Below are 19765 nucleotides of genomic sequence, written 5' to 3'. Positions count from 1 at the left end.
CACAAGCCTAACCCCTTTACCATTGCTTTTGATTGTATCACTTTCTGTGTCATCCAGAGCCTTGCTCCATTCAGTATACACTTTTTGTCTCTAATGTCTTGACTTCCCTGGCTCTCTGTCCTCTTCCTGCAGTGTTTTGGTCAACCCATATTAAATAAGTACACTTTCTCTAGACCTTACTTGCCCATTCAAGCTATCATCTTATCTCCTTCCATTCATAAACATCAAAAATAGTAATTTATGTTCCCGTGCTTCATCACCTACTCAACCCTTCTCATTCTGGCTTCTGTTTGCACCACTGACTTATTGCAGCAGTTTCTACCTCTAGTTTCTCCTACCTTACCTCAACTTTTCTTATCACATCATTAATGCTTGCTTCTCATCGCCTACTAAAGAAAGTAAACTCTTTAGCTTGGCCTTTACTTGTTGCCTTGTTTTTAGACTTCATTTTCCCTATTCCTTGCATATACCATTTGCCAAAACACACCTTATTCTTTTGCCTCTAGTTGTGATTTTTTTTTTCTTATCAGAGCTTTCTATCCTTTTTAAAAATTTTTAAAATTCTTTTCTGTCTTTGAGGCTAGGCCTTGAAGATAGAACATTTTCTTAAAGCCTTCCTGTATTTCTCCCACCTGATGTGATTTCTTTCCACTCTGTCATACCAGATCATATAGTAGCACTGTCATAGCATTTGTTCCATTCTACTTTTTATTATAGATTTTTCTATACTTTTTTTGCTTTATCTACTACATTATAAGCTCCTTGAGGCTAGGGCTCCTGTCTTAATTATCTTTACTCTTCAGCTTCTTCCATGGTGTTTTCCATGTAGCAGATATTCAGAAATTATTTATAAAAATATTATTAGAGAAGGAAGAGGCATAATTTTGGGGTAAGGTAAAATATGTAGCATAAATATTAATTATGTTCTCTTATGTTCTCTTTATCTTTGTAGTTGTCCAGCTACCTCTGTTCATCCTAGAATAAACTATCCTCTCTATTAGTTTGAGTGTTTTAGCCAAGCATTCAAGGTCATTCAGTCTGGCTTCAGCATATTTTTCCAGTTTCATTTCACTCTTTACCTAAATAGATTCTCAGCTTTAGCAAAATTGATTTTCTAGGTGTCCCTAGGTATGTTTCAAGCTTTCCTTTAAGAAAAGCTCAAACCGTTTCAGAATGCTTTTTATGCTTTTCTTCCTCTATTAATTCCTAACCAACTTCATTCTTGCTTGTTGAATCCTATGAAAAATTAAGATGATACCATTCTTTTTGTTTCGGTATAAAAAGACCAGTTATTTAAGCTTGGCTTTGCATCGATTGCTGATTATTTCTTTATTATTGCCTCCCCTTCAGACTTTTCACTAGTGCAAAATATGTAGCACTATGTAAGAGGAATCAATGCATTGGTCTATTTAATTTGCATTTTAATTGTTTTGACCAATATCTAAATTGTTTGCTGTCATGTAGTACTCAAATCAAGAATTTTCATACTGTAAAAATATCATTTTCTTATTAAATGCTGTTCTTAATGTCTTGTCTCCTCTCATCTCCCTCTACTTCTCTTCTGCTCACCTCCCCCCAATTTGCTAAAGAGTATTCTTTTTTGATTTCCTGCTTTGAATATGTGGCTCCCCATTGTCTACATGGCATTCAAAGATCCCTATGCTCTGGCTTCAGCTTTGTTTACATTTGTTCTCTTTTCATGAGTACTATGTTCCAACCCAACTAAACTATTCTTTGTTCCCTGTACATTTGCTTTTGCTCTTAATATTCTTTCTTTCTGGGATGTTTTCTTCTAATCCCCATCCTTTTATTATAGCCAAGAGTAGTCTTTCTTTGCTCTTTGCACTTCTCATGTAGCACTAATCAGTTATGTTCCTTATTTATGTGTAAATGTAAACTTACTTCAGTTAATTGTTTTCCACTGAAGGCTGGGGACTATTCGTCCTCAAAGTTGTATAACTTAGATGGGAGTATTTTATAATCAAGTTGAGTTGAGTATTTCTGGCCTTTCTCAGAAAATTATTTGAAGTTTTTTTATAAGTGGAATTTTCAACCAGTATTGAGGCTTATGCCATTTTCATCATTTTCTTGTGCTCAGTATTCTCCTTTTTGAGATAAAACAGATACATGTCTTTCACTAGTTTCCAGCCAGAGGCCTTATCGGCAGTACTATGTGGAAGCCTTAGGAGACCCTTCTGAAAAAGCCTGGGTGGCAGGAAAATCGATTGTCCTATTCGAAGGAAGACATCAATTTGAAGAACTTCCTGTACTGAGGAGAAGAGGCAAACAGAAAGAAAAAGGCTATAGACATAAGGTAAAGTCAAAGTTTTCTTTTTTTCTAGTAGTTCTTTCTGGTAGTTCCCAGCCTTTGGAAGTTTAAGAGAGTATATATTTGAGGGAACTGTTAGGAAGCTTTCTGGGACTTTTTGATGGCCATGTAAATTATCTGTGTGGAAATAAATTTGTCTACCTCCAAATTGTTTTTTATACTTCAGATGATTTATGATTCTTTCGTGTGGATGCACTGACATAGGTCAAAGTATCTCCATGCTTTAGTAGACTGTTTCATAAGTTTATTTGGCCCTAAAAATAAAAATTTGTGGCTAATTCTGGCATATTACTGAAGGTTCTCATACAAAAGGTGTGCAGTCAATCACTGAACCTTTTCTAGAAGTCTTCTTGGCTTAGGTAGGATGTATCATACCATATAGCCATTGAGAACCCAAGGCCATATCTCTTCTCTCGGTAGTAACTTTAAAGAAGATTCAAGTCTGTGGAGATGAAAATATACAGTTTGGTGTCATAACAGCATTTTCCTAAAAGTCCACAAGATGGAGACATTTTTCCATGAAAGAGCTATGATAGTCTGGTCATCAAAATAAGATTTATAGCTTCTTATTTCATAAATGAGTTCTGTAGCTTTTTCTTACTATTTTTATAAGTAAAATTATAGAAGTTACTAATTTAGTAAAGGGAGGGTTCACAGTTTTCGACATATTAGCAAGATATTTTCTTAGCTTTTTGATTATTAGCCCTGTTTATACTGCTATTAGGTCATATTAATGTATGTTTTCTAAGATTTCTAAAGAAGATATTGCAATAGGCAAAGGTGTTTTTCTTGCCTTATTACAGTTTTGTTTCTCAATCTTCTTTTGTATTCTTAAATTCAAGGATATCAGCTTGAAAGGTCCCTCAGCTTTCACAGTTTTTTTGGAGGAGGAGAGGGAAAAGGGGATAGTAAAATGCTTTTATTGACTTCATTATATATATATATATATACATATATATATATGTATATATATGTGTATATATATATGTATATATATGTGTGTGTATATATATATGTGTATATATATATGTATAGAGAGATATAGAGATTTATATATAGATATGTATTCTTAGCTACTTCACTAAATCTAATTAATTAACTCAGTTCTTTAATTGAAAGGTGTTTTTTTAAAACCCCTGCACTTATTCTCTCTCTATAAAATGAAAACCATTTAAGTTCCCCAAGATAGTTAATACGGAGTGCCTCATCCAACATCATAATCAAACTGTCCAAAATGCTCTTACTGCTCATAAGACAGTAGAAATAGTGATGGTAGACTGGACCTGTAAAGGTGAAGGACTCAGGGAGTTGGCATTCTGACATTGTTTTAACCTTAGCAGTAATGTCATGGTTAAAGGCTGCTTAATTATTTTTATATTCATCAGGATTCTGATCCTCAGTTTATGCCCAGAGATGTTGAAATGTTGGGTATTTGGCTATGTCAGTCCAATCCGGTAGGCTATACTGGGGAAAGACATTGATATTCAGAAAGTTGCTTAGAAAGCCTGAAATTAGAGTAGTAAAAGGAATTAGCCAATATTTGTGACTATTTACTGACTGGAGAATTATCAGGATTCAGTTTTATAGTATGTCTTTAGAAAGATGAGAATACTTTGATCGGCCAGTCTCTTTCTTCCCTAGACAACTTCATTTATGATGATAAATCACTCTTGTTTCAGTAGCTTTGGCCTTTACTTTTTTCAGGCTTAATTCAAACCTAGAACCCTTGGGTTTCTGATTGCAAATGATCTAATATATTAGATAGGTCCCTTAAATCAGCAGCACATTTTCAGGTTAACTCTTAAACGGACAATGGATATTACTTTTTTTTTTGGGGGGTGGGGCAATCAGGGTTAAGTGACTTGCCCAGGGTCACACAGCTAGTAAGTGTCAAGTGTCTGAGGCTGGATTTGAACTCAGGTCCTCCTGACTCCACAGCTGGTGCTCTATCCATTGTGTCACCTAGCTGCCCTAGATATTACTTTCAGTGATTCTTGCAGATGGCGATTTCATCCATTATTTTTACTTATTGTTATATTCAGTTTCAGAGGGTGAAATTTCCTGACTGCCCCCCAAATTCTAGGCATATTATGTTATCATAGAAGCATAGAACTTAGCTAAAAGCAACCTTATAAGTCATCTAGTCCAGTGCATTTATTACAAATAGAAGAAACAGGTTTAATAAGGAGTAGAACCAGGATCTTAATTCATTTCTTCTGATTCCAAATCCATTTTACTCCACACCATACTATGCTGCCACTACCTGACAGAACCTCAGAGATGTTTCAAACCATCTTTGAAACTTTTCTTTACCTTGAGTGGTTTATAATTGTGAGGAAAATGAATTTATGATGATTGATCTGAGTGCTAGTAAATATTTGAAATCATTTCAGTGGCTTTGCCTGTGTTTTAAAACTGCAACATGGAGATAACAGTCAGTAAGAATTTAAGAATTTGAAATATATATAGATGGGTTGTATGCAAATAAATGAACCATTTAAAGTTGAGTGATCAGTACAGTAGTAAGTCACATTTTTTATAGCAGTTATATTGTCTTATGTGATCATTTGAGTGAAGGATCTCTTTCTCCAGCTCAGCCCTTTTATAGAAACTGTCTATATCATCCCATTGATGTCTAAATGAATAAGTCCTAAGGCAAAGAAATGAAGTTCCCCAACATTACACTGCTAGTCACTGTTATAGGCATCTTTGAATCTGGGTCTTTTTGACTCCAAGCCCAGCCCTCTAACCATCACACTAAGTTGTTTCATATGTAACTAGATTGTAGCAGAATGCCAAGTTTATCCTTAGATACAAATTATGCAAAACTACCTAGGGAGTTACAAACTAAAATACAACTTGCCTTTTCTCTGTTGATTTTTGCTGGTGCTAACCAAGTGAATAGTTTAATTTTTTCCTTTTTGGACTTTTACCTTGGGACTACCTTGACCTGCTATTTCTTTCCCATAAATACTTAAGAAAGAAGAGTATACTGAATATGACTGATATGCCCCAGTTGAGAAATTGACCACAATAGGTTAATTTGGGTTTTTCACGTACCTTAACATGGGAATAAAACCATTTTTTCCACTCTCATTACCACTTACTACCTTTATGATCTTGGGAAAGTCATTTAACCTCTTTAGGCTTTAGTTATGTCATCTGTAAGAAGAGGGAGCTAGATTAAATGACCACTAAGGTCTTTGACCTCTGATCCTATGTTGATTTTTTTCCCCTTTCTGTCCTTAGTCCTTTGTATATAGATTTTTTTATGGTTTATAACAAGTTGTGATCACTGAAATGCTGAAAAATAGAATTTCTACTTTTAATGATAGCCTTTACTTTTCCATGAAAGTACGTGCTTTTGTCTCTTTGTAGCCATTTTTTCTGCTACCACAGGAACTCGGAGCCAGTCACTGATGTTAAGTTAGTTTGAAAGAAGTGTCCAGGGCAATAACATTAGGTTTAAAATGAGGATACCCTTGTGTTGGCCCCATCTTGATCCCTGAATGCTATGGATAGACTTCCTGGTATGTTTCATCTTTTTGTGGGCATTTCGGCGTGGATTATGTGGTGGAACAACTCCTTATAATTCATGGAAGAGTAAGAGATCTTTTGGGGTTGTGGTGAATGGATGGAAGAGGCTTTCTGGATATTTCTCTAAATATTTAGCACATCCTCACTGTGGAAAAGAATACATGACAGGAGATGGACAGAGCAAGAAATGTATAAGAGAACCATTGAAGGAAAATGATAGCATTGGCTTCACTGATTCAGTAATAAAAAGGATCTCCCCCCCCCATTTTGAATAGATAGAACTATAGTTTGTCCTTGCGAGTGGACATAGCAACTCCTTATCCAGACTTGATAAGCTCTGTGGATCTTCTCTCTCTCTCTCTCCCTCTCTCTCCCTCTCTCTCTCTCTCTCTCTCTCTCTCTCTCTCTCTCTCTCCCTCTCTCTCCCTCTCTCTCTCTCTCTCTCTCTCTTTCTCTCTCTCTCTCTCTCTCTCTCTCTCACACACACACACACACACAACCACACACACACACACACGCAGCAAGAGACTGTGCTAGTTATCAGTGTTCATCCCATCCCAGTCTCTTTATATTTTAACCTCATCTTTATTCACAGTCATCTCTTTCTGTCATGGCCTGAAACTTTAATGGTGAAGAACCTTTAAAGAGAACTTTTTTCTTTTTATCATCTCAAAAGTAAAGCCAGTATTTCAGCAATTTTTGCGTAGTAGTTCTATGATAATAGAAATATCCATTTACTTCTTTCATTTTGTCTCCTTGTATGATAGTCAGAGTTTGGTTTTGGAGATTTGCTTTTTGCTATGCTAGCCATTATTTCACTTTCTTTCATGTGTGATGACACCTTCTTTCTTTTTCTTTCCCTCTTTCAAATTTTAAGGTTCCTAAGAAAATCTTGAGTAAGTGGGAAGCCAGTGTTGGACTTGCTGAGCAGCGAGAAGTTCCTAAGGATTTTAAGGTCAGAAAGCGTATCAGAACCTCAACAAAACTTGACAGTGAGGAAGATATGCCTTTTGAGGACTGTACAAACGATCCTGAATCAGAGCATGAGCGAGTACTAAATGGCTGCCTGAAATCACTAGCCTTCGACTCTGAAACCTCTTCAGATGAGGTGAAGCCGTGCACTAAGTCTCGAGTCAGGAAGAGATCCACAAGCCTCAAAAGGACTAGTATTAAAAAAAGCAGCATACCATTTGAAGCTCATAAGGAAGAAAGAAGGGAAAAGATGACAGAGACTCTTGGCTTGACTTATATTTCTAGTGATGTGTCTGATAAGCAAGCTTCTACTGAACTATGCAGAATAGCAAGCAGTCTTACAGCAGCATCTAACACCACCACAACAGACTACTTGTTTTCTTCACGTGGGAAAACCACTATGAAAAAAGAGTTTGAGACTTCAAATTGTGATTCTCTGCTTGGTTTGTCTGAGAGTGTTTTGATTTCTAGCAGTTCTATGGAGAGGAAAAAACCTCTCCGCGGCATGGTTCACAGTGCAAAGTCATCCCGCCTATGCTATATCAGTGCTGGTGATGAGGAAAAGAGAAGTGATTCGGCCAGTTTATGGACCACCTCTGATGATGAGAGTAGCGACAGTGATCTGGACCCAGTTGACCAAAGTTCTGAGTCTGATGGAAGTGCTCTAGAAATCAGTGGCTCTTTTGATAAAAATGAAAGTGAGTTACCTATGGAGAAAAATGAAAAGGTTAAATATTCCAGGTATCGCACAAAGAACACTAGAGTAAAAGCAAGAAAGAAGTCTAGAAAAACTAGTTCACACCTAGACCAGTTATTAGATTGTACTAAAGCTCCTGACCCTGGGAGTGAAGAATCTCAAGGTGCTGATTCTGATTCCAAAATGCCTGTCATTGCGAGAAATGACAATCTTTCCACCAAATATACCATACCACAGAGCATTTCCCATGAGAATTCTTTCATTAAGAGTGGGCTTACTAATCAACCTCTGTTACAATCAAAACATAACAAACAGCCTAAAGCCAGGAGTATAAAATGCAAACATAAAGAGAACCCTACTGCAGTAGAACCATCAGTTTTAGAGGAGGATTTCAGTTTAAAGTGCTGTTCTTCTGATTCCAAAGGGTCTCCTTTAGACTGTGTTGTCAAAAGTGGGAAGCTTGATAGTCTAAAACTACTGAGCAACATGCGTGAGAAACCCAGGGATTCTGCAGAAATTGAAACAGCTGTTGTAAAACATGTTCTTTCAGAATTGAAAGAACTGTCTTATAGATCCTTAAATGATGACATAAATGACTCTGGATCATCTAAAGTAAACAAACCTTTACTTTTTTCTTCTTCCTCTGGTCAAAGTCGTTTGCCGATTGAGCCAAACTACAAATTCAGCACCTTATTGATGATGTTGAAAGATATGCACGATAGTAAGACCAAGGAACAGCAGCTAATGACTACTCAAAATGTGGTCTCCTATTGTAGTCCTGGCCTCGGGGACTGTTCCAGCAGCAGTGCTGTGGGTGGCTCAAAGTCCCTGGTTTCAGGAGGCTTGACTCATAAGGCTGAAAAAAATGGAGATTGTATTCAGGACTCAATTTGTCAAAACCCTGGTGGGAGTGAGTCTTCTCTCTCCCGAGAGTCATCTGGATCTTTAACTGGATTGCTCGCTAAGAAAAGAAGGCTCACTGCTTCTGGCAAACGTCGAGCAAACTGTATTACTCGGAGAAATTGTGCAAGATCCAAGTCACCCAAACTGCAGGATGGCTTCTTGGCGCAAAGGGAAAAGGACACTGTAGAGAGCAGAGACTTAAAATCAGAAAGGAAAAGGAAGCTAAACCAGCCATCCAGTGTGACCATTGAGACTGCACTGGGCGAATGCAAAGATGTTCCAGGTTCAGTAAATAAGTCTCTAAGCAGCAGGCCTGCAGATTCGAAAAGAAAGCAGTCTCTTCAGTTAATGGAACATTTAACAGGTGAAGACCGTGCACATTTTTCTGATGTCCATTTTGATCCCATGGTTAAAAAATCTGACCCTGATAAAAATCCTGAAAAGTGCCCCTCTTTTGAAAACGGGGAAGTGCTAGAGCTGGACTCTGAAATGAACAGTGAAAGCTCTCTAAGTGATGAATCTAATGATATAAACCATGTGGCACCCAAAAAGCGGTGGCAGCGTTTTAACCAAAGCAGAGCTAAAACCAGTAAGCGCATCAGTAGATCTAGTAGGGAAAAGAACTCAAAGAGTGCCTTTGGGGGCCTGCACCCTTGTGACTTTCTGCTGGAAGGGAATGAGGGCCCAGAGGATAAACCTTCCAGCCCTTCCAAGGTGCTAGAGGAAGAAATTAAACAGAATTGTGAGGGTCACTTAGACATAGTTGTGCCACAGTTGAATGTGTGTGATAAGCCAAAGAGTGATGGGCTGCACAGAGAATCAGGGCTTTCCAATTTTCCTCCGCAGCCTGAGCTCTCCACACAAGGTAAGAGCTTTACAATTGCATGACAAGTGGATTTGGGTATATTTTATTGCCTTATTATTTTTCCCTTCCCTAAATTTTTATCATAGCAGAGAATTTATTCGCAAAAGATGTATAGAAAGGTTAAGATGGGAAATTTTTCTTTAAGAATAAATAGGCACTTTTCTTGAACAGTCTAAATTTTAAGAACCTCATTATGCACAACAATAACTTTGTTATTGTATGATAAATTTCCTTTTTAAAAATTTCTATTTTTTTTTAGTTGGTTTAATATAATGATTATCCAGAGCATTTTTGCCTCTAGGTAAGTAACCTTTGTTTAACTTTGAGACTCCTGAAGCCCTGATTTTTGTTGGGGGAACTCCAGGTCCTATGTTTCCATTCCTGCTCACTATAGAAAATACAGTTCAACAGTCATTTATTAAGCAGCTGCTTAGTGCAAAGACCCTGTGCTGATGATTCAATATTAAGTTAATGGAGGAAAGGAGAGATATTCATGTAACCATAATTTTAGCAAAAGATCCACATAAAGTGCTAAGAGAAATATGACAAGGGAAAGATCACCTTTACCCAGCCTGGGATCACGTCACCATGAGATTATCATGAAGAAGGAGTATTTTGAGTTGGGCCTTAAAGGAAATAGGAAGTGACATTTACAGGTGCAATGGGGTAAGGGAATTCATTCCTGCCGTGGGTTTTGGAACAAGCAAATACATAGAGATATAATAAGAATGGGGAAGGTGGAGATAATTCACTTTGATTGGAAGAGAATATTTGAAGGGGAAGTAGTACAAGAAAGCTATGGAATAGGGTCTGTTGGATTCAGTTTGTGAGAGATTTTGAATGTCAGGTTCCAAGGAATTTTAAGTAGTGTGATGTACAGAGTAGTATGTAAGGAAGATGACTGACAGTATATGTTGGTTTTTTGAGTAAAGAAACTAAAGATAGAAAGACAAGATAGGGAGCTAATTTCAGTGGCCTAAGCAAGTAGAAAGGCTAGAAGAAATAGTCTATTACTATTATAACAGTTTTTTTGCTATCTGAGTTTGCCAACTATTTCTGTGAATTTGTGCTTCAAATTTCCTAGGTCCTCCTGTTGTGAGGAATAAAGCTCTTGTAGGGGCGTGAAGTTGATTTAAAATTTTTCTTTTTTGATTCTGAACTGAGATGTGAGAAGAATTACTAGGATTAGTTTTTAGTTACGTAGAAAATTCTCTATTATATTTTTAAGAAGAAAGAACAAATTGAATATATTTCATCCTTTAAAAATTAATAGAAACTTCAGAAATAAGGAAATTAGCTATTATAGAATTTATCTGAATGGCCAAGGAGATATTTTTTTCCTAAATGGCTGGAGAAAAACTGGTAGAGAAGAGGATGTGATACCAAAAAATAACTGCTATTTCTCCTGTTGTTACCAAAGGTGGATTGGCATTAACTCCCTTGTTTTGAGGGAGTTTCAAAATATTATGCTTCTCCAAAGCCAAGAATAAACTATGTTCTAATCGATCAGTTTCTTTTAGGAAGAAATAGTGGGGGGTGGGAAGAAAAAGGAAAAAAAAGAAATAGTGGCTAGGCTTCTAGCCCATCCATCAGACACCTGTTGAACTTAAATTGTAGTTCAGCTACAGAATTTTAGTACTATAATACCCAGTCAGTGTTTTATGTAACGATTATGTGAGAAAATATGTTTTTTGATATCCCAAATTTTAACTGAAGTTAGTGGAGTGAGGATGTAGGGGAGTGTGCAGAGTGAGCAAGAGAAGAGAATAATTTAAATAGTATATGTTTAATCTAAGGTCTCTCTGTGTCACTATTATGAGGGGCTTTGCTTTCTCAGAGTCATCATCCTCCTAGAAGTTCATTTGTGAGAAAGGCAAGTTAATAGAAGATGGAGGAAATGCCCTAGGCAAGGGTAGGGGACCTGAGGCCTCAAGGCCACATGTGGTCCTTTAGGTCTTCAAATGTGGCCCTTTGACTGAATCCAAACTTCACAGAACAAATCTCGGGACTTAGTCAAAAGGCCACACCCAAGGACCTAGAAGGCCACATGTGGCCTTACCCCTGCAGAGGCTGACTTTCCACTACCCTGTATTATTATGCACTACAGTTTTTGTGCTCATTTACCTCACATGAATCTTTTTTGGATGGTTCTTGGTGTTAAAGAAGTACTAGTGAAAGAGTAAATTAATTTCTCATTTTGGTATTTAACTGGATTTTAAAATTTCATATCTGTGAGATATATTGTTTTTTATTTATTTGAGCCTGAGTGCTCCCATAACAAACCACACTTTTTCTGGCTGTAAAGAACAGATTTTTATTTCATATGATACTTTTGAAGGAAAGGAGAGAGGAAAGGAAAGAGCAGGTTTTTTTTAGAGTAGATATTTTTAAAATTCAATTTGGATTCACATGGTAGATTTTACATAGGATCACCAAATTTTCAGAGCTGGGAGGGACCTCAGGGCTATCTAGTCCAACCCATTTCCAAAAAAAGAATTCCTACCGTACCACATCCACTGAATGATTATTTAGCTTTTGCTCCAAGATCTCCAGTGAGTGGGAATTCACTACTCATCTAGTCATCCTATTTCACTTTTGAATAGCGCTGATTTTTAAGAAATTTTCCGTAATATGAAACTCTAAGTTTGCTTTTTGCAACTTCCATCAGCTGCCCCTAGTTCTGCCCTCTGGGGGCAAACAGAACAAGTCTCTCTCTTTCACATGATAGCCTTTCAAGTACTATCAGGTCCTGACTTCTCCTCTCCCCTCAGCTTTCTCCTTTCCAGGTAAATATCCCTGCTTCCTTCAGTCGGTCTTCCTATGGAATAGACTCAAAATCCTTCACCATATAGGTTGCACTCTGAATGGTTTCCAGATTATCAATAGCTTTCCTAATTCAGCTTAACTATTTAGTTTAGCTAAGTAGTCTTGCTTAGTAATAAGAGTGCTAAGCTTTAGTAGCTTAAAGGTGCATGGAGGTTTTGAGAACATTGGATAGAGCAAGAGTCTATCTTTTTTGTAAAGAGGAGAGCCAACTTTTCATTTTTCTAAAGTTATGCAGTAAAGGGGAAGATTGTAATACTGAATAAATGAGGAGCAATGGAATTGACAGTGAAATCTGCCAGCAACAGGCAGGGTGAACCTACTCCCTCCCTCACTTTTCCTCTTGAGATATTGTGTTTCGGGGTTCTTTGTGAATCATATAGTGCTATAAAATTGAGAGTTGTACTACTTTGCATATTTTTGTTTTAGAAGCATACTCTAAAAGCTAAACCACAATGTTACTATAAGTGTGTTGTAGTTAAATTTAGCAGGGTGTAATACATAGATTTTGGTAAAAATTTGCTTAACTTTGCACTTTATATAACTTTATGTGTAACATTGTAATTCATGTTACTATCTGAAAGTAGAATATGGTAGTGCAGAATTAATATTTGAACAAATATAAAATGAATGCATACTTGTAAAAGAATCTATTTAATCATTTTTGTAGATTGAAAGACTTAGCCACAAAAATTTGATTGTTAGGTGGAAACCTATCTAAATGCATATGCTTTGCAGTTTCCTTTCCTTGCCCCAGAGGGTCCCTTCTGTTCCCTGTGGTGTAATTTCCCGTTAGGTATGGGAAGATCTAAGACTTTGGGGAATCACTTGGGGAAATGGGATCTCATCTGAGGCTGGATCCCTCTTCCATGTATTGAATTCACCACTGTTATATTCCATTAAAAAAGGTGAAAAGAGCAACATAACTTCAGGAGTTGGAAAGGATATTTGCAAAATGTTATAGATGTTCAGAGGAGAGAGGTCACTTGTGATGGGGTCATCTTAAAGGTTTCATTGAGGAAATAGAAAAATGGATATTACTTGGGAGTTGGGGAGAGATGGTTAAGCAGTAAGTGTGTTAAAGTTCACAGTAAATAGCTAATGGTGTCTAGAGTGTAGGATAGATAGGTTCCAGAAAAGTCTGGAAAGTTGGTTGGGGCCAGGTAGTAGAGGGCCTTGATTAGAAGAGTAAAGAATTTAGACTTTATTTTGTTAGAATTACAGAATAAAAAAGTTTCAGAATTATAAGCGATTTCATTAGCTATCCATTTCATCCCATATGTGGAAAAAGCATCCTCTCTCTACACCATATGCCCTATGGTGGTTATGGAATCAGAAAGGGACCTTTCCTTTCTCAATAACTATGTAGTACAATCTATACGTGGACCAAAATCTTCTCTGTATCTCTGACTAGTTCATCAGACTTTTGCTTGAAAAGCTTCACATGAGAGGGAACATGTTATTTCCTAAGGCAACTCATTCCTTTCTTGTATAGCTGTATCTTCAAGAGAATTTTTCCTGACACTGGGACAAAATTTCCCTTCAGATTAAGTAGCCTACTTCTGCATCTTAATTTTTCCATTGTTTCTAGTTTTGTTCTTTGAAGACTTCTTTTCTTTGAGTTAAACATCCCAGTTCCTTCAAACAGATTATTTTACCATTTTAGTTTACTCCGCTAAAGAGTTTCTCGTTTAGCAGTGTGCTTCCTAAAATGTGGCACTCTAAGCTGACTATATAAAATATAGCAGGTCTCTACCTCTGTATTCCTGGACACAATACAGTCTAATATTGCATTAGCTTTCTTGGCTATGATAGCCAGTGGTTGACTGATACTGAATTTGTAGTCCATAAAACTCCCAGATCTTTTTTTCAGAAAAACTGCTGTTGAGCTTGCCTCTCTTGTTTTGTACTTGTGAAGTTGATGTTTTGAAACTAAATGTAAGAATTTATTTATCCCTTATTGAATTTTATCTTGTTATAGTCTGCCCTGTACTTTAATATGGAAAGATGTTTTAGATTTTAACTGCTATCCTCTTCAGCTTTGTCCTCTTGCAAATTTAATAAGTGACATCTATATTTATATTCAAGTTACTGATAAAAATGTTAAAAAGCACATACGCAGGCAGAGAACCATGGAGGCACTTTTACTGAGATGACTTTGAAAAATTAATGAGTACTCTTTGGGTCCAGTCATTCAGCATGTTTCACCTGATTGTAGCCCCACATCTGTCCCCACTCTAGCCTTACATCTCTACATCTTTTCCAGAATAGCTTATGAGACAATAAAAACTCAGCTAAATTTTGGGCAGATTTTGTAGCTCTTTCCTGATCTCTTAGGTTAGTAACTCATTAGAAAAGGAAGTAAGGATTAGTCTGGTTTGAACTGTCATGACAGTCTTTTCAGTCACTTTGTCCTTTTCTAGACATCTGTTAACTATCTTTTTAATAACATGTTCTAGAGTTTTGCCAAGATTCTAAGTCAAACTCCTTGGCCTGTAGTTAGCAGGCTCCATTCTCCTCCCTTTTTTGAAGATAGCCATCATCCCTGAGCCAGCAGCAACATGTTCCTATTATTTCAGTACCTGAGGATCATCTGGACTTGAACTCATTGAGGGCACCAAGAGTCTCACTTATCTTTGCCTAATTATCTTTAATATCCGTACCATATTAGCCATTTTTATCCTGTCTTTTTCCCTTCAAAGCTTATTCTCCTTGACCAATATAAGAAATGAAAAGCACTGTCATTGCTTCTCTCTGTTGTCATCTATCATTATTGCAGTTTTGGCCAGGAGCCTGTTATTTGTGCTTTGAAGTTAAGGTCCAGAAATCCAGAATCTATGTTCCAATACCTAACTAGCGATTTACTTTCCAAATATGTCATTCTCTTCTGAATCTCTTGGCTTTATGCATATAGCAGTAATATAACCATCTCCTGTTTTCTCTAAGGTTTTCATCTTCTTACCCAAATCTGTAATCTTTAGCTTCCCTTTCATGGTTCCTTACGCATTTTGCACAATGTATAACCATGGAAAACTTATGTAAAACAGTATAAAGAGATTGTGGCGAAATTTATTTTGCTTTACACTTATTTAATGTGGTTTTTTTTAATCTAAGATTGGCTTAGAGTTCTCATTGACAAGATAGTGATCTCATATGTTCTTTTGCTTCTGCATTGTTCTTTTGGTTCTTATGGTAGCATCATTTGTGTCCATGTGAGTCACCAGGAGTAGGTAACTGCCATATTGACATGTCTTGGATTTATGCCCTGAAAATACAGCAGATCTCTCCTTTATTAGGTCAACAGAGAATTGCCTTAGCACATCTTACAATAGGGAATCACCAGCCACTACTGATAACTCTTATTCTTCTGACCCTTGTGAGACCTCCTGCCTCACAGCACCAATGGATCTACTTTATTGTTTCCAGGAGGAAGACAAGTGGCAATCTGCATCCTCTTCAGACTAGCTATCTTCATCCTCTTTAAAAACAAAACAAAACAAAACATTGATACCTTTTGGTTTTTACATCACAGTGATTTTTTTATGTCACCGCTGATTCCCCTACCCATCAAAGCCACCACTTGTTACAAAGAAGAAAGATCCTTCCAAATACATCAACAGTTTGACAAAATATGCAGTATTCCACACTCATAGTCCCACACTGGAAGTAAGTCAAAGAGGAGTACATTTCAAATTTTTTTCCTTTGGAAAGTTTGGTCATTATAATTACTCAGCCTTCAGTTTTATTATAGTTCTGTTTACATTGTAGTCATTTATGTTGTAGTCATTGTTTTCCTTGTTTTGCTTCTGTCTGCATCGGTTCATCTAAATCTTACATTCTCAGTTTCGTATTAATCGTTTCTTACAATATAGTAATATTCCTTTACATTCATGGAAAACTTGTTTAGCCGTTTCCCGTGTACCTTTATTTTCTTCTTAGCTTCAAATATTTGGTGCTCTTTCTGACTTTTCTCTTGTCATGTTCTTTGACCCTCCAGCTTCTTGAGGATTCTACTTTTGCCTGTTCAGATATTTTTTCTTCTTAGGTTTCACAGAGGCTCTTCTTTCCCTTTTTAAGTAACACTTTATTGTTACTGACAACCTGAAAAGCTTAGAGAAGATCCTAACTGGCTAAAGATAGTAAAAAATTATCACAGTGCATAGCAGTAATAAATATTTGTGATCTTCACCTCCTTTTATCTGTGTCCCATTTTTACCTTTCTTTGTTAAACCTACATAGAAATTGGTAATGGCTCGTTTTACAAGCAAAAAATGCTTTAGGGTTCTGTACTATCAAGAATAAGTTTTTTTTTTCCTGTGCCTTGTTTCTATGGATCCAAAGTTTACTTAGTCTTGTACCTGCTTTAAATGGATGTAGCAAACTGGATTTGAGCTAATTCAAATTATAATTTAATTACCTTGAATAGTAATAATTAAATCAGTTTTAAATTTCCATAAAATTTTCATGTTTTATCAGAGATAAATATAATTTTACATTATTTTACCACATCAGTCTTTCGTGTTATTACCAATTGAATTTTGTACAATGTATAAACCTAGGAAAACTTACGTAAAACAGTATAAAAGAGATCGCAATTAAGTATATGTTGCTTTATATTTATTTTTTTATCTTTTCATCTGAGATTTGCTTAAAGTTCTCATTTACAAAATTATGGTAATTTTATGTTATTTATTTCTGCTTTGTTCATGTTGCATTACTTCTTGCAAATCTTCCCATAGTTCTTCATGTTCCTCCCTTATTGCACAGTAATATTGCATATTCATATACTGCAATTGTCAAGCTATTCTTCAGTCGTTGACCATACAGTTTACTTCCAAATTTTTGCCACTATATGTAATGCTCCTATGAACATTTTTGTTTACATAGGTTTTTTTCCTATGTCAGTAATCATGTGATAGAAACTTATTAGTTGGTTTGCTGAATCTGGTATGAATAATTCTGTAACTTTCTTAATTTTACATTATTTTCTAAAACAGTTGGATAAGTTCACAGCTTCTCCAGTAGTGATATTCTTCTGTTTTCCTATGTTCCTTTTGATAGTAAATGCTTTCATCTTTTACCCTTTTTCTCCCCAGTTTAACTGGTATGAGGGAATATCTCAGATCTATTAATTTGTAAGCAATTTGAGCACTTTACACAGTGGTTGTTATGTGCTATTTTTTGAGAACTCTATCATTTGACTAGTTGGGGAGATATAGTTCTTAATCTTATATATCTCTGAGTCAGTTCATGTAGATTTTGTATGTCACTCTTAACTAGAGATAGTTTGTGCAAAGATTTTTTTCTCCAATCTCTATATTGTTTTGGCTAAGTTTACTTTTATTTGTGCAAAATCATCACATCTTTAAATAATTGACATAGTCAATTAAATCTTTTATAATATTTACAACAAATTAAGCTTGATTAGTAACTGTATTTAATTTTCAGTGAATGAAAGAAAAAACATTAAGTGCTTACTGTGTGTGTTAAACATAGAAAAATTGAGATAGTCCCTGCTTACAAAGATCTCAGGTTCTTAATTGGGGAAGACAGTACATTAAAGAAAATTTTGTTGCAGGGCTAACAGAAAGTCCAGAGGTCTTTGGGTTACATGGATAGTTATGATAACAGTACTAAGTGACTGCAAGACATAGAGAGGTAAGGCTTCCAGGATTTTAGAAGGAAATGGCAGAACAGATGGGAAGGACTCTTGGTCTTCTGTTGCAGCAGAAGGGTTGGAGTTTTTGACTCTCATCTCCAAGCTGTTTAAGCAGTCGAGTAGCCTGGTAAAGAGGAACATAGGACCACTCCATGGTTGGTGGCAGCTTCTCTGGCCATCTAGCTTTTCCTGTGATTCTAGTGGGGTAGAGGGGAAAAGACAGAAACAAAGGAGGTCAGATGCCCCTCCCTGGTGATAACAGCTCATTTCCGTAACATTTGTGTGTCTTTCACCCACTCTGCCAAATTGAATCCAGTAATAGGCAAAAACACCAAATGTACTAATCACACCTGCCAGTATATATGCGACATTTTGCCATTTGTTCCAGACTATTAGTACTTTTATAGTTGCTGAGAACTTGGATTCTTCTTACTGGCTTTTTCATGTATGTTAATTGAAATCATTGGAGTTTTTTTATTCTACGTTAATTCTTAACAACTCTTAGGTTTTCTGAATTTCTCTGAATTCTCATATTTTTCTGAATTCATTTTTACTGCACAGTTGTACATTACATATACAGTTTGTTTAGCCATTCTCCAGTTGATTGGCATTTTTGTCGTTTCCAGTTCTTTGCTACTCCAAAACTGTGGCTATGAATACTTGGGTTTATGTCGTACTTATGTTTGTCTTTGACCTCCTTGGGGCCTGCTCAGTGATGAGATTGTTGGATCAAGGGTATGAACTGTTGAGTCACTTTTTTGGAGGCGGAGTGTGGAGGTGAAGGTGGGCATGATTTCAAATTGACATCCAGAATCATTGGATCAAGTTGCAGCTCCACCAATAGTTTTTTCTTCCCAAAACTTCTCCAGAATTGACTGTTCTTGTTTTTGTCATTACTGCCAGTTAGTAGGATTTAAGGTAAAACCTATAATTTGCATTTCTTCTGTTAGTAACATGGGAAAATGTTTTTATCTGGTATAGTTTGCAATTTTTTTTGTATTTAAATGGTCTCTAATGGTTTACATTCTTTTAAAAAATTTCTTTTGATAAGTAACTAAACTTTCTTGGTAATTACTTACATTTGTGTTAATTAGTTTTGTAGATTTGAATTACAACAGTTTTTCAGTTACGCGTTCTGTCCTCTTCAAGATTCTTTATTATCATTTGCTTTTTCTCTTAAGGTTGTGGTTAATATGCTTTTTTTTTTTCCTCATAGTGACTTTTTGCTTTGCAGTGCATTTCCTCAGATCATTCTTCCTGGATTTCTTCCTATATCTCATACTCTTTGGTCTTCATTGCAATATAATAATAACTGAAAGTTTTAATCATTTATTTTTGGCTACATAGGTTGCTTCCAATTTATATTTTAATTTTATTTTGTAACTACCTGTAAAGCTGCTATAAAATTCTTTGTGTAGATAGCACTTTTTTTTTTATAACACTTGATGACACTTTTAAAGTATATTCATGACAGTTGAATTAGGTCAAGGGGTATGATTGTTTTAGTAATTTTTGTGTTGTAATATCACATTGCTCTCCAAAGATTCTGCAAGTTTGCAGTTTGACTGGATGAGTGCTTTTATTCTACCACAGCCTCAAAACATCTTTTATTATAAGATTCTTCCTGTCCCCACTAGTTTTAAATTTATTCCCTCATCACAGTTATGAGAGAGAGCCCATCCATTCTCTTAACTAACTTTTTATGTTCTCTTATACACTTGGAAATTATTGTAGTATGTAGTATAAGATGTTAATCTAAACCTGTATTTTGCCAGTCTGTTTACCTGTTTTTCCACTAATTCTTCAGTGATTACTTTCCCTCCTCAGTGCTTGATATCTACTGAAAGATGTACTGCTATTCATATATCCTTCCAAGTTGTGCTTATCTGTTCTGTTGTTAAATTTTGCTAGTTTAGAATCCAGCATCAAATAGTTTTCAAAATTGTTCCCTTTTGATATTTTAAACCTGATAATGCTGAA

The 19765-nt window shown here is 36.1% G+C and overlaps 1 protein-coding gene across 8 annotated transcripts in view; it reads left to right on the top strand.

Annotated features, from left to right (window-relative positions):
* Window positions 1–19765, top strand: part of NSD1 (nuclear receptor binding SET domain protein 1) — a 166487-nt gene that overhangs the window by 75188 nt on the left and 71534 nt on the right. For 7 of the 8 annotated variants that reach the window (XM_020998552.2, XM_020998554.2, XM_020998559.2 and 4 more), the window contains 2 exons: window positions 2142–2314; window positions 6744–9303. In XM_020998552.2, the coding sequence (XP_020854211.1) occupies window positions 2142–2314; window positions 6744–9303 (2733 nt within the window). The remainder of the gene's footprint in view (window positions 1–2141; window positions 2315–6743; window positions 9304–19765) is intronic. The other variant, XM_020998557.2, reaches the window with a different exon arrangement.

Source organism: Phascolarctos cinereus, unplaced genomic scaffold (assembly GCF_003287225.1).
Source record: "Phascolarctos cinereus isolate Bilbo 61053 unplaced genomic scaffold, phaCin_HiC Scaffold_2;HRSCAF=192, whole genome shotgun sequence".
NCBI classification, from domain to species: Eukaryota; Metazoa; Chordata; class Mammalia; order Diprotodontia; family Phascolarctidae; genus Phascolarctos; species Phascolarctos cinereus.
This window is presented reverse-complemented; position numbering and strand designations above follow the sequence as displayed.